The sequence below is a fragment of the Ricinus communis genome, chromosome 4 (genome assembly GCF_019578655.1).
Source record: "Ricinus communis isolate WT05 ecotype wild-type chromosome 4, ASM1957865v1, whole genome shotgun sequence".
In the NCBI taxonomy this organism is placed as follows: Eukaryota; Viridiplantae; Streptophyta; class Magnoliopsida; order Malpighiales; family Euphorbiaceae; genus Ricinus; species Ricinus communis.
This window is the reverse complement of record NC_063259.1, coordinates 1,472,979-1,500,416: the sequence shown is the minus strand read 5'-3', so window position 1 is coordinate 1,500,416 and position 27,438 is coordinate 1,472,979. Positions and strand designations below refer to the sequence as shown.

The following is a 27,438-nucleotide window of genomic DNA, read 5'->3' as shown; positions in this document are numbered from 1 at the left end:
CTTTCTTATCACAGAGATCAGCAGGATAAGGGTAATGTACTCACCAATAGAATGGAAAAATACCTCAGTAGTGAGCATGTAGAATAACTCAACAAGTTTTCCAAAAAAGGGTCATCTAGTATTAGCAAAGCAATCAAATAAGTAGAATCCAAGGGGCCTCCAAAAATGGCAGAGAATTCTTCAATCATGGGACATAACCCTTGCCCATTAAAGTGAAAAACATGATTCCTTAGACACCCAAAGTTGACAGTAGAGTGAAAAAATATGAAATTTTTCAAGCTTAATCCACTCCTCACTAGTTAGGGTTTTGAAAAGAGTTTGGAGGCTGAATCATGGTTTTTTTATATGGATTTATAAAACATGTATGGGGATGTATAAAGGGTATGCGTATATTTAAAGGCTAGAAATTGATGTTTGAATTTAACTTTGCAATCGCAGAGCTAAATCGGCTTTGTGATGTTAACAACTGGATTTTTTAGTTTTTCTTGGATTTCGGGCGTTTCCTCGAGCCCTAGTCATGTATAAGACATATATGCATGATATTTAAAGATGAGACTAGTATCAGACATAGATTTAAAGGTTAAAATGCAAAATTTTATATATCTTAAAAGTAAAGTCTTACAGAATAACAAAGTAAAGAAAATATAGAAAGAGCATCTAAAAAGTCAAAATTCTTTAGGGCTGTCTCCTAAACCCTCCATCCCGTCATCTGAGTCAACATCCATCCCTTGAGTCCGCAGAGTGGACAATTTGAGTGTCAAAGTATCAATCCCGTATTGTTGAGCCTCAATTCAGTGCAGATGATCATCTACCTGTCCTCGTAAGCCCTTATAGTCCTTTTAAAGAAAACCCAAAGGAGTTAGTTGTTGCATTTCATAACATACATGCATACATTTTGCACTTCATAATTTGTTTCGATTCTTAACCGCTAGTCTTCGTCGAGAATGAAGAACTATCTCCTTATGGCTATGAAAAACCACGTGCTCAAATTGCTATCTATGAACCTATATTCTTACATGTATTACTAACATTTCAAGAGAAAAGGAAAGGTGCAAAGCATTAAAAGAATATGACTTACATGTATGCAAGTACTTAAGGTGAACTCTAGAGGAAGGTTCAGCTCTATAGCAAGTCAATGCTATTGAATCGAAAGGAAACCAATAGGACACTGTCAAGTCCGAGAGGAACATGATACTCCCTGCAATCACATCAGATAATGATGTAGGAGGCGCTTCAGAAGTAGTGGCTATAGATGAGCCCGAGATATGAGTAGGCCTGGAATGGTGAGCAGACCAGCCCTATGTCAACTCAAAAACTGAAGGTGCATGACACAAAATTTACAGTAAAACAATAGTAATTAAATAATAGAGTAAAAGAAAAGCAAAGAAAATTCAACAAAGTAATAAGGAAAGTACTTGAGCCATGGTCTTATCGTCTAAAGGCATAGGCCCTAAGGAATGAAGGAAGTGTAATCCATCCTCCGAGATCGAATGGTAAGATCCTCAAGGTTATCCCCTCTAGGCTCATCAACAACTCCTTGTTAATAAGATTAGCTGACCAAAAGATAGACAAAGGAGGAAACAAAGGTACTCAATGTCTGTTGGGCCCCCTCTCCCAACCATAAATCTGTTCGCCTAAGTATCATGCCCAATAGGCTCAACCAACCAAAAGGACCATTCTATGCTCAAGATACAAGGCAAAAAGCATATAAGGATCCCAATGGTGTCCTTTACAAGCCAATCACCATGAATCTGCAAATTACGAAGGTAAGTAATTAGAACTTCTAAAATGTAAATATGACTAATGAATTCTCTTTTACTTGATCTGAGGACAAGGAGTCGATCCACATGCGGTGCACGTGGACTTATGCCTACTACAGCGGGACGCTCCGGCTCAAACCCCAGCGGCTCAAGCGTGGAAAGGCACGAGACGTGCTAATAGGTTGGGAGCCTACTAGATGTCCAATCTTCAAAGCCTACAAATCAAAATTCAATAACTAATACACAAATATAAGGAAGCCGAAATGGAAAATAGAAAGCAAATAAAACTTATATGTATGGCGCCCAGCCTCTTGCTCTCACGGACAGTAATGTCAATTTGATGGCATAAATAATCAAGAGCAGCAAACCTTTAGTTGAAGGAGGAAACCCGATCCAAGTCCCTCAGCGAAGCCAAGAAGTGGAGTTTCAGCAAATTCTCTGATTCACTGAACAAAGTAGTACCAAAAAGGTAGACCAAGAAGGCTCTAGCCATCTAATCCACCTCCCGAGTGGTCTGAGGCATGAATCCTCTATAATGTAGGGGAATACTCTGATAAGCCAAGCATCATATGTTCTTGCGCGTTGGCAAAAACCCTAGTAGATCGATAATATACTGGTCTTAAACATATGACCGCTGGTCATGTATGGGATCATCAGAGGGTATAGGAGTACTCATGAAGTCGATACTAGTAATGGTAGGAAAGGATAGTGGAGAAAATGTTAGCTCTCCAACTAGCGTGTGAAAGGTGTGGGTGGTGTCCATCCACCTTTCTATCAATGCATAGGCCGAGCTATAGTCAACCCTCCTAGTAACGAATGGCAGTGTAGCAACAAACTAGTGAAACTCGATGTTGCCAATTCGAGCATGCACAGAGCCCGATAGCTCATCGAACCACTCATGGGCATCATAAAATTTTATGGTGAATCGAATCGGCACAACATCACTTTAAGAAGCACAAAACAGGTAAGTGTACTGTATATTTTCAAATATTTTCCTCAAAAAATGAATAAAAATTTTCAACCTATGCACACCCAATTGGACCGTGCAGAGTTGAATCGGCATTGAATAAAGCCGATCGGTCATGCGCACAGCTGAATCGGCTCTATGGGTTAAGGCACATAATATTTCTTCAATGTTTTATAAGCTTTTGCACTTTTAAGTAAATAACATGATTATCTAGTGTCTAAATGACATGAAATAGTATCTAGCATAAGAAAAATACCTCATCGACGGCCAAAAATGCTTGATGCGTGTTTAATTTGGCCAAAATAGGGATTTCTTCCCCTTTGACAAGCTCAATATCATTTTTGAACGAAAAAGGTAGTGAAAACTTCCAATCCGGTGTGACTAGGGTACATCCTATAAATCTTCAAAAAGTGCCAGACATTTCAAGATTGATTTCATGAGATTTGGCCGAGAAATGAGAAAGTAATCGAAGAAATAGTAGAGAAAGGTTTTGAGAGAAAATAAGGAAGAATGTATATATATATATATATATATATATATATGTATGTATCCTAAAGAAGGCAAAAGTGTCATTTTGGTCGCTCACCTCTTAAAATTATGTTTTAGTCCCCAAATAGGCCAATTACCAGGACTCTTCCTAAAAAGATATTCATCAAATCCATTACACCCCGAAGTGGGAATTTTTCAACTTAAAGTCAAGATTCAGCAACCGAAAGTGTGAAATAAATCAAGCAAGCATAGTCATCAAAAGTCGAGCAGATGAAGTCCTCAAAATTAAAGGCGAATCCGCAAAAATTAAAGCAAGCGTGGTCCTCAAATCGAATCAGGCGTAGTCCTTCAATCAAGTAGGCATAGTCCTCAACTCAATCAAGCGTGGTCCTCTAAAACAAGCAGGCATGGTCCTTAAATCAATTCAAAATTTCTACATCAGCTTGGGCTTATGAAGCTTGGCTTCCACAGCTATTTATCATATCCTTTTATCGTACTCTTGATATTATAATTTGTCTCAATTTATTTAAATCACAATCGTGTTTATAAACTTTGAAAAACTGGGAGCATCTGTCAATATTCATTTTCTAGATCTAAATATTAAAGAAATCATGGAGAACCCGATGACGAAAGTTACTATCTTTTTTATGTCTCGAGAGGTTGAGGACGAGTGAATATTAGTTAGGATTGAGAATAATTGAACCAAAATTGCTTTCTAGAATAAATTTGGATTCAATTAGCTGAAAAATTAAGTTTGAAGGGTGAAACGATAGTTTTTGCAAGTTTAGGACTAAAATGTAATAATTTTCTAAACTTATTGCTCCTTAAGCCAATCGGCTATCGAGTTAGCTCTCCATAGAGTCGATCAGCTTAGTATAGAGTCCAATCGACATTGTGCAAAGCTGACCAGCTCTACAAAGTTCCAATTGGCTTATTTTTCAAATTCAACGCCATTTTATGTGTATTTTGACTTAAAAATGCCAAAATTGGTAAAAAGAAAATAGGCTTCTAGAAGATTTTTAATGATAATTATTGAGATTTTAAAAGATTTTATTTTATTAGATATTTATTTAAATTAAATCATTTGATAAAGAAAATAATCATTTCCTTTTAAATTTGAAAATCAAAGTTTATCTACACCTCTAGGGTTTTCTAAAATATGATGGCTATAAATAGAAAAGGATATCCTAGATCTAGGTTAGCTACTAACTATAGTTAAGTCGACATTCATTTAATTAAGCAATGAGCTTTAGGTAACTAGGAGGCAAGTCATTAAGAAAGAACAAAATTAGGAAACTTTCTCTTTAGATCCAAAAGGATTTTTTTTCACCAAATACATATAATCAAGCCTTAAGCAACACTAGATTCTCATCAGATCTTTGACTCTACCACCTTATCATGTCTAAAAAAGACTCACAGATCAATATTCTGCGGTGACAACCTGAGGGTTCCTCAAATCCAGCATCATCAGCATCTTTGTCTTCTTTACTGGTTCTTTAGTTTTTATAATTTTATAAACATGATTTGCTAGATTTAATTTGTCTGCACTTTAATTTATGTGTTTATTTTGGATGTATACTAAATATTTGCTATCAGATTGCTTAATTAAAACTAGAAACTTAGAGATTATGCTTTAAAACTGGATCTAGCATGAAAATTGTACTCCATTGCAAAGGATGGTAAAATAGGCCTAAACTAAAATCCATGTAGACTTAGTGAGTTTTTTCCATGCTTTTAATTGATTATGGATCACATTTAGAATAAGAATCATCTAATTGTGTCTTAACATAAAAAGTAGTCTATTTAGGTTTAAAGGTTGGTAATTAAGTATCTAACTTGTAATTTGGCTAGACTAGATGGATCTTTTACATAATTGGATAGATAATTAGGTTTAAACATCAAAATGGAAACTAGGCTTAATAAAATAGGCTAGACTTAGGTGGACCTCATATGTTGTAATGATTTGTTATAGAGAATATAATTGTCATGTCTATAAAAAATAGTCTATTAAACAATAAAATGAAAGATAAAGGTACACAAACAAGGATGTTGGTTTCTAAATCCATCTCTAGATGTGGCGAAGCTTCCTTATGGAATCGATAAAAGCCACTCAATTAGAAAATGTATCCTTGTGAATTACCCGAGTTGTGACTCCAAAATCTTCGTGCTAGTTTCTATGATTAGTTATCCTTTTCTTTTTAAGTTGCAAAGCCTTGTACTGCCATAGTCACTAAATATTTGGGTGCGTTGTCCAAAACTGCCGACCACAACTGACTAATCGATATAAGTTCAGAGATATAAATATGTATTTAGCTTAAACCATACGTTCATTACATGTATGTCTGAGATTCACATATTATATTTCATAAATTCTTAAAAAAGGAAAATGATAGGTACATAGGTCAAAAATAAAAAATTTCTAAATTATAAACTATAAGTTCATCATACATACATAGATAATGATATAAATGGTCACTAAACTTTACACTTAGTTTCTTTTTAGTCACAAAACTTTTTTTTTTTAGTCATCCAACTTTAATTTTATTTTAATTTCGTCACTCTGTAAATAAAATATTGATATTTGGCAAAAACAACTAATAAGAAAAGAATAATAAAAAAAATGTGACATGTCAATTTTTTGTTGGCAATATGAGTAAATTGCAATAAAAATTATAGTTGAATGACTAAAAAGAAACAAATTGAAATTTTATAACTAAAACGAGATTAAATGCAAAATTCATTAAACAATTATACATCTATATAGTAAAAATTTAAAATCAGAAAAAAGTAAATATGATAAATATAAAATTATTCTTTCTAAAAATTTACTGAAACAAAATAAAAATTTTAAATCCGTTATCGTTTCTATCCATGATCTCAAACTATTAATTTAATTTATGTTTAGATTACTACTTAAATTACTACTTAAATTATGTTTAGAAAAATTAAACAAATAAAAACAACTCAAACTATTAATTTAATTTATTTTAAATTAATTAATTTAATTCGATTATTTTTAATACTGAAAAATAAAATAAAAAAAAATATAATTATTATTATAAAAATTGCAAAAAAATAAAATATAACATGAAAATCGCGGGGTTCTCTTTCCGCCATCCTACGTGGATATGGGTACACAAAATAATTTGCCCACATTTGCTAGTTCTTTTTACTTCAGTACCTTTTTTTTCTTTTCCTTTTTCTTTTCATTTCTTTTTTTTTTTTTTTTTTTTTTGTATACAAAAGATGAAAGAATTAGAAAACTCCATCTCTTTCGTTAATTCATATGACAATAACCCAATATACAAAGAGCAGCCTACAATTAGCTTAATTGGCCTGCTCTAATTTAAAATCCATCAAAAGAAGTAAAAATTTAAAAATAAAAATCAAAGAAAATATTGAAAGGAGCATACAAAAGAATCACACTAAAAACATATAATAATGTGTAAGAGGTCCGAGTGTCTAAATATTGGCAAAATTGTCAGGCTTGGTATGAAATACTGGTGGAGGAGATGATGGGTAAGAAGAGGCATATGTAGAAGTATTAGTCACAGTGCCTGGAGGTGGAGTGGGTACTCCATAAACTTGAGCATTTGTACGGACATCTTGTCTGCCTCTTGCTCTTCCTAAGAAATAACAACCAAAACCAAGCACTATACTGAATATTATCAATGGCAGAGAGATCACCACCACCATACCCATCTTCCTTTTCTTCTTCTTCGTTTCCTTTCGATTTCACAGAGAGAGAGAGAGAGAGAGAGAGAGAGAGAGAGAGAAAGATATGTGTTTATGCAAATGCAGTGTACACTACTGGGATGGCCCGAGGCAGAGACTCCATAAATATAAATATTCACATGGTGTGTCCAGAGAGGAAGTGGGACTCACTCAACGGTAGGCTTAACGTTCAAGATTTTACGTCGGCTCCAACGGATAGTTTCTTTTTTTTTTTTTCTTTGCTTTTTTCATTCACATGTACACAGAATAATGAGCTGTACTTTTGAACTTTAGCATTACTGGTCTGGCAAACGGAAAAGATGCATTTTTGCCCCTAAAGTCACGAGCGAGGCTCACATGTGCCCCTCATCTTTTATTTTCCTGGCCATTTAAACACAAAATGTGCTAAAACCTGTTATATTAGCTCCTCATATAAGGAAGCCATTAAACGGAGCTACCAATCGCTAGAGATGAATCATGTGGCTATTGACGTAATCCCATTTAAAAACATCAATGGTAACCAGAATGAGTTTTCCTTTTTTTTACTCAACGTTCACTTTTCTTCTATTTTTGTGCTCGAGGATACTACGAGTAATATATTCCCTCTCTTTCTTACTCCACACACACAATTTTAACTCTATTTCCTCGCTGTCTCTAATTATGGGGCTCCTGATTCAGTACATATATGTATGGTATATTTATAGGTTAACCAGTCACCAACTAGTAATTTTTTTATATAATTTAATTTATGTGGATTTTGTTTCATATAAAATAAATCTTTTTGAGGTTTTGTAATAGGTTTTTCATTTGAAAGAGAAAAATATGTGGAAAGGTGAAAAAAAAAAAATATGAGAGGAAAAAAAGAAAGGCGGATGAAAAGAAAAGGAGAAAATGGAAATAGTTTAGATTCTAACATTTATATTATGACACTAATGCATTTTTTTATATAATTAGCATTTAAACAGTCATTTACTCTTCGTTTAAATAATTATACAATTTTATTATTATAATTTTTAAAAATTATCTTTCATTAAGAAAATACTGTGAGTATATAATACTAATTAGATGCCTATTTGATTTTTTTTTTTATATATTCTTATAATAGGAAAGATCTGTATTTTTTTTAGAATATAATTTTATGTCAAGATCAATTTATAGTCAAAGGTAAATTAAAGTAATTATATAGTTTATGTTCTTTGAAATAAATGATATAGTTTAGGTTTAATATTTTAAATTTTGTCTTAATTTTTGTACTACAATAAATACAAGCCTTTCTAATGTTTATTAAACTAGTTCTTTAATATTTGGTATAAAATACAAATAAAAAATATGTAAAATAATAAGTAAAACTTCTATCCCTAACTAGTGTATTTGTGTTATTAATAAAAAATATATAACATATATCAAAAAATTACTACTCATAAAACTCATTTTGATTATTAGTAAATAATTTTTTCTATTATTATTAATATCTTCAGTATCTATAATTTTTCTTCAATATATCAGTATAGTTGTAAATAGTCTTGTTGTCTTCGCATGTACATATGCGGGACAACAAATTCACTGTCATAATTAATTTGATGTAATTACAAATTCACCGTCATAATTAATTTGATGTAATTACAAATTCACCCTTGACTTACAATCAATTTGGGCCTGACACGTCTGTATTTCATCTTGCTTTCAACATTATAGGTGATAAGTGTCATCAAATTAATTGCTATCATTCTTTTTTCTAATCTCTTAATTTTCTAAATTCAAATTGTACCGTAAAACCTTATAATTTAAAATCTTATAACCATATAATTAAATATTCAACCCCCTTAATATATTCCTTTAAACTCCATATTACAATCTATCCAAATAATAAATGTAAAGTATTTTTATACATGTATATATGTCAAATTATAAAACAACATATTATAATATTTTATACATCAAAATTAATGTCCATTAATATACTTCCAAAAAAATTTATTAATTTAGTATGATTATAAAAAATATTCTCATTTTATCACTTATTATTACTATATTATAAATCTAATACTTGAACTTTCATTTTTTTTATTGGTTTAAATTTTGTAATATTGTTTTAATTAAATTTTGCATTTTTTACGGGCCTGTTACTCTGTTTATTGGTTTAACCTCTATTTAGTTTTATTAATATATATATTAAATAAATTTAATTTTTTATGAATTGGGTTCACTAAGAAGGTATTTTTCTATTACTTGTATCCATTCACATACAACGATTATTTAGCAGTTAGTATATCTAAAAGCTAATTTAATGGAAATTAATAAGCTCTTAATTATTTTTATAATTACTCTTTAATAATAAAATTTAAATAATTTCATTTATTCTAGTGTAAAAAATAAAAAATAAAAAAGAAATATTATATGCATTTTTATTGACTTCTTTTAAAGCTAATAAAAATATGTCATGTAATAAGATTTTTAATAATTTAGTAAATATATATATATATATATATATATATATATAAATAAAAGCTAAGACACTAAGACTATAGTAGTCAACATAATATTAAAAGTAGAATATTTAGAATATCGAAATAGAAGCAATCTAACACTACTAATGTGAAATAAAGACACTAAAGTTACTTGCTCTAGAAAGAAGGGACACCAAAATTACTTGCTCTAAAAAGAAATCCCAAAATTACTTAATTAATAAAGATTAACAAGTTCTTCAATATTTTTTTAATGACTCTTTCACAATGAAATTTTTTAAAAAAATTGCATTTATTGTAGTGTTAAAAAGAAAAAAAATAAAAAAGAAATTGTGCATTTTCTATGTTTTTTTTATCTAGAGTCAACAAAATATGTCATGTATTTGGATTTTTAAGACATTACTAAAGAAATATTTAAACACCAAACATATAAGTTAAGACATGAAGACTATAATAGTCAACATGACAGTAATATAGAATTTAAAATACTGAGATAGAGGCAATTTAACACTACTAAAATGAAGTAATGACACCAAAGTTACTTGCTCTAAAAAAGAAAAGGACACCAAAGTTACTAATAATAATAAAAATTTGATTATAATATACAAAATACACTTAATGGCTAATATTTTCTTTAATCTGTTTTGTGCTTATTTTTATATCTTTTCATTCATAGTTCATCCTAAATAATTAAATACTAAATTTATAAAAATTAACAAGGTCTTAATTATTTTTCTAATTACTCTTTGACAATAAAATTTAAAATAACTGCATTGATTTTAGTATTAAGATATAAAAAATATAGATTTATTCATTTTTTGACTTTTTTTTATCCAAAGCCAATAAAATATGCCATATAATAGGATATCCAATATATTACTAAAGAAACGTTAAAATATCAAAGCGTATAAGTTAAGACACTAAGACTATAATAATCAACATAACACCAATGTAGAATATTTAGGATACTGAAATAGAAGAAATCTAACACTATGAAAGTGAAGTAAGAAAGATGAATGTTGCTCTAAAAAAAAGGACCCCAAAATTACTAATAATAATAAAAATTTAATTATAATATCTAAAATAAATTTAATGACTAATAATTCTTCTGATCTATTTTATTTATTGTTTTTATATTTTTTTCATTCATAGTTCATGATAAATAAATAATACTAAATTAATGAAAATTTATAAGGTCTTAATTACTTTTTTAATGACATTTAACAATAAAATTTAAAAAATTATATTTGTTCTAGTGGTAAAAATAATAAATAAATAAATATGGTTTATGTATTTTTTTTATTTTTTATCCAAAGCCAATAAAAGCATGTCATGTAATTGATTTCTAAGTCATTACCAAAAAATTACTAAAACACCAAAATAAATAAGTTAAGACACCAAGATTATAGTAGTCAACATGATACCATTATAGAATATTTATGACACTGAGATAGAGGAAAATCTAACACTATTAGAGTGAAGTAAGTACACGAATGTTATTTGCTCTAAAAAAAGAATACCAAAGTTACTAATAATAATAAAAATTTGATTATAATATCTAAAATATACTTAATGACTAATGATTTTTCTATTTTATTTTAGTTATTATTTCTACATTTTTTCATTCCTAGTACATGATCAATAAATAATGCTAAATTAATGAAAATTAATAAAGCCTTAATTACTTTTCTAATGACTTTTTAACAATAAAATTTAAGAAACTATATTTATTCTAGCGGTAAAAATAATAAATAAATATGGATTTTATGTATTTTCTTTAACTTTTTATTCAAAGCCAATAAAAACATGTTATGTAATAGAATTTCCAAGACATTATTAAAAGAATACTAAAACACCAAAGCAAATAAGTTAAGACACCAAGACTACATTAGTCAATAGGACATCACTGTAGAATATTTATGAAGCTGAAATAGAGGCAATCTAACACTACTAAAGTAAGCAAGGACACCAAAGCTACTTGCTATAGACAAAATGTCACCAAAGTTACTAATAATAATAAAAATTTGATTATAATATCCAAAATAAGCTTAATAACTAATAATTTTTCTAATCTATTCATGTATTATTTTAATACTTTTTTATTCATAGTTCATGCTAAATAATAAAATACTAAATTGATGAAGATTAACGAGGTCTTAATTATTTTTATAATGACTCTTTAACGATAAATTTTTTTTAAAAAGTTATATTTATATTGTAAGAATTAATAAATAAATAAATAAATAAATAAATAGGGATTTATGTATTTTCTTTGACTTTTTTTTATCAAAAGCCAATAAAAGCATTCCCATGTAATGAGATTTACAAGATATTATTAAAAGATACTAAAATACTAAATGTTGACCTAAAGGCCAATTGATCTCTATTTTAATCTTAACAACCTTTTTTAAGGCCACTCAACCTCCTAAGGTTGCAAGAAATTTTGAAACAATTTGAAAGGGCAAAGCAAACACTAGGCCTTCTATTCAAAAGGGTAAGGGAAGGCATCATAAGTTCCAAAGAGTAAACCTAAAGGAACAAAACATGTATTCATATATAAGCAATCAAAGGTTAAAAAATCTTGCTCATGCATGTGTAATAATGTGTTGAATGAATTGAGGCCTAAACCTCAAGCAATAGTGCCAAAGAAGACTAATCCTCTATCGATTTATGATCCTAAGATCATTTGCTACTATTGTATGAGAGCTAAGCACATCAACATAAAATGTAAAATAAGGAAGATGCACCTCTTCATAGATGACTCTTCCAAAGCTAACTCTCCAGACTCAACCTTGTTTGGGTAACTAAAGCCAAGTGAATTGACTTCTTCTTGCAGGTGTGTTTTAAATCCACAAGCACAAATCTTTGACATATGTTGATAGTGGATGCTCAAGGTAGATGATAAGAGCCTCTTTATGAATGCCAAAAATTATGATGGAAGCAAAGTCACATTTGGTAATGATGCCAAGGGTAAGGTAATTAGCATTGGTTCCATTAGTAAGGATGACCAATCTTTTATTGATGATATTTTTTTAGTTGATGGATTAAGGCATAATTTGTTGAGTGTAAGTCAATTGTGTGATAAAGGTAAGAAAGTCACTTTTGACTCCAACGGAAGCTATGTTAATACCCTAGTGGATGAAAAAGTAGTGTTCAAAGGAGAAAGAAGTGGAAATACCTACTCAATTAACCTACACAAACTTACTAATCAATCTTTCAAGTGTTTTATTTCTATTAGTGATGAATCTTGGCTATGGCAGAAAAGACTTAGTCATGCAAGTATGGAGCTTCTATATAAATTAGCCAAAGAGGAGCTAGTGAATGGACTTTCTAAAGTGAAGTTCATTAAGGACAAGCCTTGTGAGCCATGTCAAATGGAAAAATAACATTTATCATTCTTTAAATCAAAAAAATTATAAGTTCTTTTAGACCACTCCAACTACTACATATGAATTTTTTGGACCAACTAAAGTAGCTAGTTTGGGTGAAAAGTCATATATATATATGTAATTATTGATGACTACTCTATATTTACTTGGGTTAATTTCCTTGTCCATAAGAATGAAGCTTTTAATGTTTTCAAAAATTTTGCAAAAAGTGTTCAAAATAAAAAAGGATATTTGATTTCATCAATTAAAAGTGATCATGGAAAAGAATTTTAAAATGATCTTTTTGAAACTCTTTCTAAGGAAATTGGAATTTTTCACAACTTTTCATCTCATAGGACACCACAACAAAATGGAGTTGTGGAGAGGAAAAATAAAATACTAGTGGAAATGGCTAGGACAATGCTCAATGAGTATAAACTTTCCTCTTAATTATGCACGGAAGCCGTTAACACTAGTTGTTGTAAAGTTTTCAAAAGACTCTTATTAAATAAAACCTCTTATGAGCTTTGAAATGGAAGAAAGCCTAAGGTTTCATATTTTAGAGTATTTAGATGCAAATGCTATATTTTAAATACTAAGAAAAATATTGGATAATTTGACTCCAAAATCGATATAGGAATCTTTCTAGGCTATTCCACATCAAGCAAAGCTTATAGAGCTTTTAACAAACGTACTTTAGTAATTGAAGAGTCTATGAATGTCATTTTTGATGAATCAAGCAAGCTTGATCTTAGAAAAGGTACTTGTGTGAATGATCTTGTAGGTGCATTTGAAGAGCTTAAAGTTAATCTTGGTGATCCATTAAAGGGGATTGAAAAATCCATTGAGGATAATCAAGAAAATTAGTATAAGTCATGATGCATCTCAAGAAGCTCAAATGCTAGATAACTCACAAAGTCTTTCCAAAGAGTAAAACTTCAAAAAGGATCACCCACTGTTTCAAGTCATTGGAGACTTATCAAAGGGTGTAAATACTCATTCTAAACTTTTAGCTTTAAATAATCTAGCTTTTGCTTCTCAATTTGAGCCAAGGACCATTAATAAGGTACTAAATAATGGGATTGCGGTGATTACTATGCAAAATTAACTCAACCAACTTGGGAGAAACAAAGTATGGGAACTTGTTCCTAGACCTAAGGACTACCAAATTATTGAGTGTAAATGGGTTTTTAGAAAAAAACTAGATGAGCAAGGCTTTATCAATAGGAATAAAGCTAGATTATGATGAGACCTTTGCTCCGGTTGCGAGATTAGCAGCCATAAGAGTTCTTTTAGCATATACATGTCACATCCATTTTAAATTATTTCAAATGGATGTGAAAAGTGCACTTTTAAATGGTTTCATTGAGGAGGAAATCTATGTTGAACAATCACCCGGTTTTGAAGATCACAAATCCCCAAATCATGCATTTAAATTGTCTAAAACCTTGCATGGTTTAATACAAGCTCCTAGAGCTTAATATGAAAGGCTTAGTTCTTTTTTAATTAAAAATGGATTCTCTAAAGGAGAAGTAGATACTACTTTGTTTGTAGAAAAATACAAGTATGATACTCTCATTGTATAATTTATGTTGATGACATTATGTTTGGTGCTACTAATGAACTGCTTTATAAGAATTTTGCTAAGTGCATGACTAGAGTATTTGAAATGAGCATGATGGGAGAACTCGAATTCTTCCTTGGTCTCCAAATTAAGCAAAGTATGGATGGTACATTCATCAACCAATCCAAGTACACAAAAGAACTCTTGAAGAAATTTGAGATGGATGGTCACAAAGTAGCTAAGACTCCCATGAGTGTCACAATAAAATTGGACAAAGATGAGAATGGTAAGAGTGTAAATGAAAAACTCTATAGAGGTATAGTCAGTTCTCTCTTATAATTAACCGCCTCTAGACCCGATATCATGTATAATGTGTGTCTATGTGCTAGATTTCAATCATGTCCTAAAGAGTCTCATTTGAATGCTATCAAAAGAAGTTTAAAGTATTTGCATGACACTTTGCATTTAGGACTATGGCACCCTAGACAATCATCTTTTGACATAATAGGTTATTCGGATGATGATTATATGCGGGAAGTCTTTTAGATAGAAAGAGCACTTCTAGAACTTGTCATCTTTAGTGTCTTAGTTTAGCAAGAAACAAGTTCCGATTGCTCTCTCCACTGCAGAAGTTGAAAATATGGCAGAAGGATATTGTTGCACTCAAATCCTTTGGATGATGCAACAATTAAGAGATTATAGGAGAGAAGTTGATCACATTCCCATAAAATGTGATAACACTAGTACTATAAATCTCTCCAAAAACCCCATTCAATACTTTATGAGTATGCATATAGATATTAGACATCACATTTTAAGAGATCATGTGCAAAATGGTAATGTTGTGTTATAATTTATTAATACAACTAACTAACTTGTAGATATCTTCACAAAACCTTTAAATAAGGAGAGATTAGGTTTTATCAAAAGGGAATTAAAGATGATTAATGGAAGTACTCTAGCTTAGTTTTATTTGCTTTTTATCTTCTAATTCTCAAAACTTGAAATATTTGTTAAATTTTTTGATGTGTTATACTTGCTCTACTTGTGTTGGTATGTTCTTTTTATATCTCTATTTTCTGTCATTTAAGTATTGCAATTTTATTTGGAATATGAGATTCATAATGATTTATTATCTAATTTAATACTCTAAAAATAAAGTAAGTGTTGATATTTGCATGCTATTAAAATATTAATTTTTTAAAATTTTATAAAAAGTGCGCTTGCAGTTCAGAAGCACGCTGGCGCTTTATAGGTCTTCATCAAACTGAAAACTGATTTTAATAGCGTGCTCTTGATGTTAAAGCATGATCGTAGTTCTTCAGAAATATAGCAGTTCTAACTGAATTTTCAATTGCACGATCGCGCTTAGCAAGTGCGCCTGCACTTTTTCTCAATTTCCACAAAAATATACCCATTACTACTTTTTTCAAAAAGGCTTTTAATGAACATATAACCATTTTTTCCTTCTCCTAAAACTATATAAGGCTCATATGATGGACATTCATTACTTTTTACAAGAATTATCACTTTTCTTTTTAAAACTCTCTTCTTTCTACTTAAAACTTGTATTCTACTTCAAACTTTTATCATCTTCTTCAAATCTTCATCTTCAACCATGAGGTCATGAATATATATTGGAAGAGGATCCTCATCATCATAATCAAATCAAGAGAGGACGAAAGGCATTGATGATCAGGCTAGAATCAAGTTATGACTATAGAGAGGAAAGAGGTTCAAGCCAATCGCTTCTTTGATGAAGACACTCTTTAGAAACTTGGAATTGCTCAAGAGGTGTATACCCTCCTAGATAATGTTGGTTTAAGGCAATTCTTTCACCCTAATCCTTAAACATAGGCTATGAAGATCTAACCAAAGAGTTTCTTTCTACCTTGGTGTTAAATAAAAAGGGTGACGGGGATGACTTCTATGGCCTTAAGCTTAGGATGTTTGGGGAAAAAAATGACTCTTTCTATAACTTAATTCGTCTCCGTTTTTAGGTTTCAAGAGAGAGGTCCCATTTGGATTATTGAAAATTTTGTTGAAATACCTCTCTCATTCCCAATTTTAGAGATAATCTCTACCAAAGAAATCAACACTAAAGACTCCTTCTCAAAGATCTTAAGTCTCTCACCCATCGGATTGTGCATAGGATGATAGCCTCAAATATTCATACAAGAGATAATGGGGTGGAGAAAGTGTCTCAAGAAGATCATCTCTTTCTTTATGCTATAATAAATGGTAAGAGAATTTTAACCTCCAAATTCTTTCTTAATCACCTATTTTACCTTAGGAATACCCAAAAAAGTGCTATTCTTATTTCTTCTCACATCACAAAAATTGCCAAGCACCTTCAACTCCTTATCCCTCTTAATAGAACCTATCTCACTCCTCCCAATAGCCTCAATCTCCTTAAGACTACCATTCTTTGAATATGCAAAAGTCATTAGGTTTAGTCCAAAGTGGAAAATTGATAGAGAGTTCTTCTTACTCATTGGGTAATATGTAGATGATAGGAGGAAAAAGGATCATCGAATTCCAAGTGCACCTATCCCTTCTACCATTAAGGGCCAACCCTCTCTCTTTTGAAGACAAAGTTCTCAAGTAAATGGAGAGGACTTGGAACTAACTGCACTATTTGCATGTGGATCTTGTGAAAATTCAAAAATTTCATAAGATTCCTTCATGCAATGTTAAAGATTGGGAAAAAGAGGAAGAAGAGGTATAAGTTCCTACTACTCACTTTGGATCAAGTAGTGGAGGCATAGAAAAGGAGCCTATGGTTCAAGAAGAGAAGGAAGAAAAAGAAGATTGAACATTTTTTTTCTTCTCCTTCTCTTTTTCTCTATTTTTTTCATGCATTAGTTCTTCCTTCATCACATATTTTTTATACTTCTTTTCATTATTAATGTCAGTTTTATTTTCCTATTTTTTTTTATTTCTCCTATTCTCCATTATTTTATCTTTTTATTTTTGCCAAAGGGGAGAAGATGAATGCTATTGCTTATTTGAATATCACATTAAAGACAATAATTAAGGGAGAGCAATAAAAAGAAAATGAATATCACATTAAAGGGGAGGAATATATCTAAGTGATCATGATTTAGTACTTCACTTTTTTTATTATTTTGCTCTCCTGTCATGATACCTTTCTAGAACTCAAAGAAATGTCTTTTAATATTTTGAATCTTGTTCATTACTTAGCTAATTGCACTTATAAACATTCAATTTTATCTCTATTTTTAATTTGGTTGTCAAAATAAAAAAAAAAGGAGGAGATTGCTGACTTCAAGGCCAATTGATCTCTATTTTAATCTTAACACCCAAATTGATTATTGCTAACTTTATGTTTGAGTGTTTATATGACAATGCATTAAGAGTTCAATTGCTAGTCAAGATCTCCTTAAGCTTTCAAGCAAGGATTGTAAATAGTCTTATAAAGTGCGATGGCACTTTTCATATGGTCAAAGTTGACCATCAGCTTGAAAGAACCTTCTGGCAAACCCCTAAGAATGTAGAGACACCTAATAATCAATGAGTCAATACTTCCAGAAGTGTGAGGACATTAATTTAAGATAAAAACTCTAAAGTGGTAGAAGATTACGCGACAAGAAGCGCGAGGGCGCTTTTAAGCACGCCCAAGCCAAGCGCGAGCGCAATATCATAGCGCGGGGACAGTTTCACATTTAATGTGATGTTAATGACCATTGCAGCTTTAGCCACCAAGACAGAGCCACGTGTCTAGAGCTGTTGGAGTCACAACGACTCTTTTCAGAAAGCACGAGGATGTTTTTTAGGCAGAAAGCTATATTTTACCAAATTATCAAATTTGCATTAAATGAGCTATGTGCTATTTGTAACGTCTCTAAGAGATTGATATATGTATAAATACCCCTAAGAAAGATTCAAGCAACATGTGTTTCGCTACTCATCGTGTAGAACCAATCAGATTTAGTAGTTGCTTTTTTTCATATTTCTTTATGTTTGGTGCGTATAAAAACTCTAAAGATATATTTTTTTTCAATTCCTTAGAAGTTATTATTTTCATAATGAATGATATTTAAGGACTCTTCTGTTCATTCCCACTGCATAATTTCTCTTGACTTAAGTTTTTATTCTTTTAACATTTTTTTGTTAATGACAAGAACTTATCTTATGAGAACATTACTTTGTGATTACACTTATATTTCGATGAAAAATAAAGTATGTCAGTCAATTTCTTTTATTTGCTCTAAAACATATTGCTTCAATACTTATACATGCACTTCTAAATTTACTTAAAAATATTAATCAAAATGTGTATTAAATAAACTTGTATAATATATATTATTTTTAATATAACAAATTATATTAAAAATAAAAATAAGAATGTCATTTCAATTTTTCGTTATCACATGCTACTTGTAATTAAAATTAAACAAGAATAGTATCTATAATTCTTTAATAATTTTAATTTAATTAAGATTAAATTTCTTAATTACGTCTTATTAATATTATTTCAAAATGGCACATCATTAACATTGTTACAAAATTTTGATTTAGTCCAAAAATATATATTTTACTAAATATAATAGAAGAAGGATTATACATTAATTGTAATGTGTATATCTAAATTAAATGAAATAATTCATAGACAATTAGGTTTAGAAAGTACTTTCATAAATTATATTTCAATTTATATTTTTATAATATATATATATATATATATATATATTTATAAATATTTGTGATTTTATTATAAATGAGTCGTTAAGAAAATAATCAAGACTTTGCTAATTTTTATTAAACTAGCACTTTAATTATTTAATATAAAATATAAATATAAGTAAATTATGTAGAAATAACATATAATGAATAAAAAAAATTTATTAACTATAAAATTTATTATGGTTATTAATTCCATCAGTATTAGTAATCATAGTGTTTTAATATTTGTTTAGCAATGTCACTCTTTATCTCAACGTCTGTAGACGATGGTTTCGGGTGCACACTTAAGTGTCTTAGCAACTATGGACTGCAAGGCTTTTTCAACATAATTAGAAATACGCTAACTAGTTATGAAGAATAGCACGGAGAAAAGGAGTTGCCACTTGGGTAAGTTCATAAGTACACTTTTACTTTTACGTGGCATAATTAAATTCCATAAGAAAGCTTCGCTAGATCCAAAGATGAATTCAGAAACCAACTTTCTTATTTGTGTATCCCTATCTTTAATTTTATTAATTAATAATCTATTCCCTATAAATGCATCATAATAATTTTCTACAGATCAAATACTACAATATGTTAGGTCCACTTAATTCTAGCCCATTTTATTAAGCTTAGACCAATTTTCCATTTATCTGATAAACCTAATTAACTATTTAGTTATGCAAAAGATGTTTGCTTAATCTAGCCCAATTATAAGTTATGTTCTAATTACCAACTATTAATCCTAAATAGGCTACATTCTACAACCAAGGCCTTTTTTAGTTACCTAAGTTTAAGTGGGTTAGCTTATTATTTAGCATGATAAAGTGCACCTCAGTCTAATTAATTTTACTTTTAGGCCTAGTTACTATCTTATTAATCTAATGGACTACAGTTTGCATACCAAAATCTAAATTAAAAGCCTTAAGTCTAGGTGATCAGTTTTAATTATCAATCAGTTAAACATACATTTGTCATTACAGGTTACAAAAATAATAAAGCAAACTAAAAGAAAGCAGAAAAATTATTAAGCGATTACAAGCCTCCTACAATTAAAATAACTCAATATTAACTAAAATATGCATAAAAGGCTAGAAATCATCTAAAATTTTCAAAGCTCTACAAAATGGGTGATTGTCGAACAAACAACCGATTGGCTGATCGGCTCTAAAGGGGGTCCTAAGTTAGATTTCGACACCAAATGCTCTAAATTTAGTGAAAACATGCATAAAGACACAAAATTATGATTAATACACGTAAGATAAATACCAAAACACATAATTGAACAAACTTTTAAGACAATGATATAATTGAACTTAATACACTTACAGTAATTAAACCTAACCAAACATGACAGCTATTCAAAATAGATAAAAAAAAGACAATTCAATACCTTAATCATGCAATTCTAATTAAAATACATTAAAGCCTAGATCTATCATACAAACTCATGAAGTTATTAGATTTGGAACCCTAACATGCTGAATATAAGTTATCAAATTCAAATCCCTAACATGTTTTTCTAATGAAATTGACAATTTATCAAATTTAAACATGGCATTCCTAGATCTAATCATGAAAAACATATAAAAATTTAATAAACATCATTTATCATGTAAACTCTAGGCATGTTGCTAGATTCGTAAAGAAAAACATAAAGAAGAAAGGAATCATATGATATAATGAGTTTAGAAACCCTCAGGTTATCACCATATTGAGTAGATTCTCGAGTCTCAAGAGTAGAGGAGGAGGTTGATCTAAAGATGGAGTAGGTATCCAGAGGGTTTAGAGTTTAGTGTATGGCTTCTAGAAATCAATAATTGTTGGCTAAGAAGCTTATTGTTCATTCTCTGCCAGGAATTGCTAACCCCATTGACCTAAGATTTCCTTTTCTATTTAAAGAGAAGGAAGGAGGAAACCCTAGGATCCAAGATATACATCTCCTTAATTATTAATAATCATAAAAATATTAAATAATTAGAGGATTTATCAGTGATAATTACTGATAAAAATTGAATTTAATCATAAAAGATATTTAAAATTTGAATAGTTATTAATAAAAACTTCTAGAAGATATATTTTAATAATTATTAGTGTTTTAAAGCCGAAAAATGCTTAAACGACATATGAAACTTGAGTTTTGGAACCAATGGAATTATGTAAAGCTAGTTAGTTGACCGGCTGTACGCAAAGCCGATTGGCTCTAGGTTGGCAACTTTTGAGAATTTCTATGATTTAGTCCTTGAACTTTCAATTAGTTCAATTTAACACCGAAAAATTAATTTTTTTCTATCAATCTAGTCCATATTAATTTTAGAAATGATATTTGGCCGTCCTCAATTCCATGAGACCCGAGAGAAGCAGCAACTTTTATCATTAGATTTTCCATAATTCCCTCAATATTTAGATTGAAAAAATGGGTGCTTATAGTTTGTCTCGGTTTTTCGAGATTTATAAATGTGTGCATGATTAAATAAATTGAGACATATTATAAACATCAAGAATATGGATAAAAGAATATATGAGCCATAGAAGCCCCACTTCATAAGATCAGCATTTTAAAAAACACCCTTAGATATGCACAAAAGCTTCTGAAGTGGATGAAGAAGTTAAATAGTACATTCAACATCAAATATTTAAGAAACCATATGCCTCACAAGGGATCACTCTATGCACTCGGTGTTTAAAAGGTAGTCATCAATCCCTCAAAACAATTATATTCAATTTACTTACCATAGGCTTGCTCATAAATCCCATCTCCCCTACTGCCAACAATCAGATATCACAATCAAAGGGTCTTAACAAAGGTTATAATGGGGCTTAGGTTTAGGCATGGAAAATTTGAGAGTGAACTATAAACAATTTCTGGACTTTTGCACTGCCTCCCCCACAATTTAGCTCAAAAAGGACTAAATGCCAAACAAAGGTAATTAAATTCAATATAGTTCCAAAGCTCTAAAACAAGATGCTCAAAAAGTGAAGAATGAATGAATACTCAATAAAATATTTGTTTATTCTGTTCTTTTTTTAACAAGAGATTTTGTTTTGGATTGGAGGGAGCATTTAAACAAAATTTTTGAGGGACTTAGTAAATTCAATAAAACCGTTCATCCAACAACTCAATGAACACATTGCAAAAATTCCAGAAATAAGGTACGGATCAACAAATGAAAAGCTTAACAAGGTGTGATGATAAAGCAAAATGGTAAAAATGAAGAAAGTGGATAGGCTCAAACTTGGCTAACTAATGGCAAATATCTACAGGTTGGCTTTTGGTTACAATGGTGAATCCTAAGTGCCCTAATCATTTCATAACATTTGATTTCATGTGACCTCAATAAGGATTACCGAGCAAGTTCTAGAAATAAAAAGAATGCAATGCACGCTCTAACAAGAAGAAAGGAGCATTTATGATGTATGCTCAATTAGGTTCAAAAACTCACAATTTAAGTGTGTTTATTTGCATAAGGTGTCCAAACCCCATCACTCAAATCATTACTTAATCAATTCATACATAAAACACAACAACTAATCAAATTCAAATTACTAACTTAAAGAATGGTCAAGGAACACTAGTTTAACCCATCTACTATGATAAATTAAAAACTACTCAATAATATTCCAAAAGCAACAAACAACAAGGAGGAAAAATCTCATGCTCGTAATCATAACTATCAATCTTTCGAAGATAAATAAAAAGCTAATAAACATCCTAAGTATCCTAAATATATACATCATCAATAATACAATAAATAACAATCGAAAAACATAAGAAAAAGAAAAGCCATAATAACGGCTTACTTACCCCACACTTGAAGGACACACTGTCCACAGTGTAAAAGAAAGTTGGGAAGCTATTAAGTACTCAAAAAGAAAAAGAGATACTGCCCTACTCATCTTGCTAGGCTGGTGGTGGTGAAGGTGGTGCTGCTGGAGAAGGTTCATTATTGCTAGCTGGAGGTGAGAATAATTGATCAAAATCATTGAAGTCAAACTCGTTTGTCCTATTCTTCTGCAAGGCTGCCTCTATCCTGTCTCCCTGGGCCAATTGCCTATTTAGCAGACCCAGAATCTGCCTCTGTATAGTATCAAAATGCTGGAACTGCGCTCGAACCTCCTGCTCAAACCTGTTGAGGCTATCTATGTGCTATTGCTGCATGTCGGTGATCCGATCAAATTTTGCAGTCAGCTCATCAATTTGCATACTAGACGGCCAAGGAGCTAACGAGGATGAAGGTCGAGAGGAGACAGGAATTTCTGTAGGTCTGGGGTGCTCCCCCTGCTCCTCCTGAGCAGCCGGGCTATTGACCGAATAAGTTTGTATTCTGGCCCTAGGGGCCCTGTCCACCGGGTGATCATCCTCATATCCTGCATTATGGATAGGCCAGTAGGGATCATCTCACCTACAAGCGTCAACTCATCCAACTGATTTGTGTCTAGCAGCTCCATCCTCCTAGCAATCCTAGTCAAATAAGGTCCGAAACAGATCCAAGTCTTCTTCTGGTCCCCAATGACAGTCTTGCACTGCCTGGCTAACACATATCCTATGTCCATCCTCCTTCTCTGATGCAGCGCCCATAAACAGAATACGTGTAATGCCTGCATTTTCTCATCATCCATGTTATGTGCATTTATATTTAATCATTGGGCATATGATGGTATATCAATGATATTTTTATTTTATGAGAACATATATATATTAATTATAAGTAGAGAATAAGAAGCATGATATTAGATTATTAATTTAGATAAGTTGATTAAGTACTTGGGTTATGTGTATTAAGCCTTAAGACTTAATTGAACCAATAGTTGAAGGTTGGGTAAATAGATTGGACTTAAAAGATACAATTAAAAGTTAGTACCTATATATGGTTAGTAAGAATTAATTTAGGGTGATAAAAATAGTTTAGTAGGTGGTGGCATTAAGAGAGGAATATTGGAAATTGGAACCATGAGTAAGCTCATTTTACCTCTTCATTTCTCTAAAATTCGTACATGGCCAAAAACACAAAATTTGGAATAAGAGAGAGGAGTGGAATACCTAGAAAAACTTAAGATTAAGATAGGATTTTGCCAACTATTGAAGGAGCCAAGCTAAAGCTAAAGGATTTAAGCATATTAGCAACCCAAAAGCTGAAATTGGTAAGTTGTTACTTGAGTGTTATTAATTTGTCATTAGGGTTCTTGATTACAAATTGGAAAAACTTCATTTGATGCTCTCATTGATTAATAAAAGGTCTGATTATCATGAATTAGTAGAGTATTGAATGATTGCATAAAGATTAAGCTTGATTTAAGTTTAAGTATGTTAAGATAGAAAACTGTCAAAATTCCAGCAACCTTGATGTTCTGTATTTTAGGCATAACATGGGTTATATAAGTCCAAATTAAGCTTAATTGGTGTCTATGGAAAGTTTAAAGAGTCCTCTATAACTTTGTAGTTTTGTGATTTTGCTATTTTTGCCGTTTTGGTTGCTTAAATTGAGCAAACAGATTGCTGCTCGGGTACAACTAGCTGTATGACCCTTGCTCAGTAATTTGAAAATAATTAAATCTATAGAAGTCGGAATTGAGTAATTCTTCTTGGAGATGAAACTAGACGCATAAATGGATATGTCTATTTAATATGAGATTTTTGTATTAAGCCAATTTTGCCCAGAAATAAATATACCTTGGTACTAAATTCTGTCTAGAAAACAGAAATGTTGGAGATTAGTTTTATACAATTTATTGATGTTAATTTGAGTTAAATTGGTATTTAACTAGATGGGAAATGTTTATAGGATATTAAAACAGTAATTGAGAGTCTTAGAGGAAGAGTTAGACCTATGAATTAGAGAGGGGATGATCTTGTAATGCATTAGAACTCGCATTTACATGAATATTTGTAATATGCATGAAATGTGAATTGATGAATGTGTTGACAGTACTCAAAGGCACGGAAAGGAAGTTGTGGAGAAAGAAGGTTCTTATATGCTAAAGGAATAAGTATATTTTGAGTAAGTAAATAGTTAATATTTGCTATGTTCATATATTTAATCAAATGTTCCATGAAATGGTTGCGTTTGCTTAATATTGTTTATGTTTGAATGACTGAGATGGAAATGATTGGTGTTGAGTGGAACAATTGTTATTGCTGAAATATGATATAAGTGAAATGATTGAATTGTGATGTTAAGTGCATATGTGCATGTGAATGGTGGATTCCCCTATGAAAAAAATATATATATATAAAGCCTTGGGAGGCTAAAGCCTAGAGAGGCTATAAAAGTGTATAATGTGAGATGAGGCGAGGCGACTTACGTGTGTGATATGTGAGGATGAGGCGGAGCAGCACATTAAAGGGGATCCACAAGCCGTGAGAACTAACCATAATTGTTGAATTGTATTTCTTCTATGATGGTTGTAATGAATTGAGTAGAATGGTATGACTTTATACCTAAACTATGAATATCATGGAAAGTTATGTGATTGGGTGGAAATTGTATTAAGTGTATGTGATATAGATTATGTTGATTATTTATTTGTTTGGAGGCTCACCCCTCTCCAAAATTTTTCTTTTCAGGTTTGTAAATAGTAGTGCATCCGTTGGTTGTATGCAAAGTCTAGCTTTTAGCAGTTCTGTCAAGTTGGGCCAGTTTTGTGAAGTCTCCTCCTGATGCATTTTTGTATGCAGTTATGTGATATATATGGAAGTATGCCTTATAAGGCATAAGAAGATGTTTGTAATACTTGTTAAATGATGTTTAAGTATAATCATATGTTTATATGTTAATAACCTTGTGTCTGGATTCTTAACAACCTACATATTGACCTATCTACCTGTAGTATATATTCTACGACGCTTGTATGCTTCCTGGCTAATGTTTATTGGTTAACATGTGATGGGGGTGTTACATTTTAGTGGTATCAGAGCAGGGATTAGATTCATTGGGAGTAGATTCATGTTGCACATCATTAAGCATATGATATATGTTCTTTGAACTTGACTGAATATTTGCATTTCATATATATAGATGGAGAGACAAGGAGAACATATGGCCCGGATAAGTCATTAGAGTCTGTGCATGGTCATGAAATTGCATCCGAACATAATCAACATGATGAGCATGAGCTACATTCTGAAAATGCTGCACAATCGAATGTACAAAATGTTATGGAACAGTTTATGGATTTTCGATGCAGCAGGCGGCTCAACAACAAGCAAGCGCCTCGGACTCAACAACAAAAGGCCGTGATATATAAGAATTATGAAAGAGTTAGGAAACAAGGTGCTAATGTTTTCAAGGTACTACGATCCTGTGAGGCCGAGGAATGGTTCTGAAATCTGGAAAGGGTGTTGGATAGATTTAATTGCACATCCGAACAAAGGCTTCTATATACGGTATCTTTAATAGAAAAGATGCACTTGATTGGTGGGAAACAGTTTTAAGAAGCAAAGATCGACCAATGACTTTGACTTGGAATGATTTCTTAAGAGAATTTACTTTGAGAAGTATACTCCGAAATTTATAGAGACAGAAAGAAGCTTGAATTTCTTGATTTGAAACAGAATGATATGTCGGTTGCAGTCGAAGTTCAATTTGTGAGATTATGTAAGTATGCACTAGAAGAAATAGCCAATCAAGAACTGAAAGGAAGAAATTTGAGATGGGTTTGAGGCTTGACATTCGTGAGAAAATGGCAGTGAAACCTCATAATTACAATGCCTCAATTGAAGCTGCTTTGAGAGCTGAAGAAACATCATTTGAAAAGAATACTATGGAAGCTAAAAAGAAGAAGATCATTGGTGCTTATAGTAATCCTCCAAGACATATTAGTATTTCTTCGTTTAGAGGCTCTAATTCACGTGGAGTAGTTATCGTGGACGAGGGTTTGGTGGTCAGTCTAGTAGATCCTCCACAGTACCTTATAGTAGAGGTGGATACAATTCATCCAGACTTGAGGGAGGACAAGTTTCAGCCAGTAGAGGGTTTGCTCCTGTTTGTCCTACGTGCAAGGGAGACATCTGGAGATTGTTGGGGACCTAGACCCGGTAGTATGTTTTACTTGTAGTAGGCCGGGACATTATTCTAGAGATTGTCCTATGAGAAGAAATAATGTTTGGAGAATCTTATACAGTGGGTCGGAGTAGTGTTGGTGAAAATATTCCGATTGGTTCAGGCAGAGGCGGAGGGAAGAGGTGGCGGAGGAGGTTTAACTATTTCAGCAACACCATCGGAACAAATTGGTCAACCACAAGCACAAGCTAGAGTATTTGCTACTACTAGAAATGAAGCATTTGTAGCACCTGAAATTATTCTTGGTATACTTTCTATTCATGATTCCGATGCACATGTTCTTATTGATCCTGGATCCACATGTTCATTCATATCACATGATTTTGCATCGCATGTTCATGCTAATATAGAGGCATTAGGTT

The 27,438-nt window shown here is 31.3% G+C and overlaps 1 protein-coding gene across 1 annotated transcript; it reads right to left on the bottom strand.

Moving 5' to 3' along the window:
• Positions 1-6,471: 6,471 nt before the first annotated feature.
• On the bottom strand, positions 6,472-7,360 carry LOC107260886. The gene has a single exon (XM_015716359.3). The coding sequence runs from the start codon at positions 6,916-6,918 to the stop codon at positions 6,679-6,681; it is 240 nt and encodes a 79-aa protein (XP_015571845.1). The 5' UTR covers positions 6,919-7,360; the 3' UTR covers positions 6,472-6,678.
• Between the last annotated feature and the right edge of the window lie 20,078 nt (positions 7,361-27,438).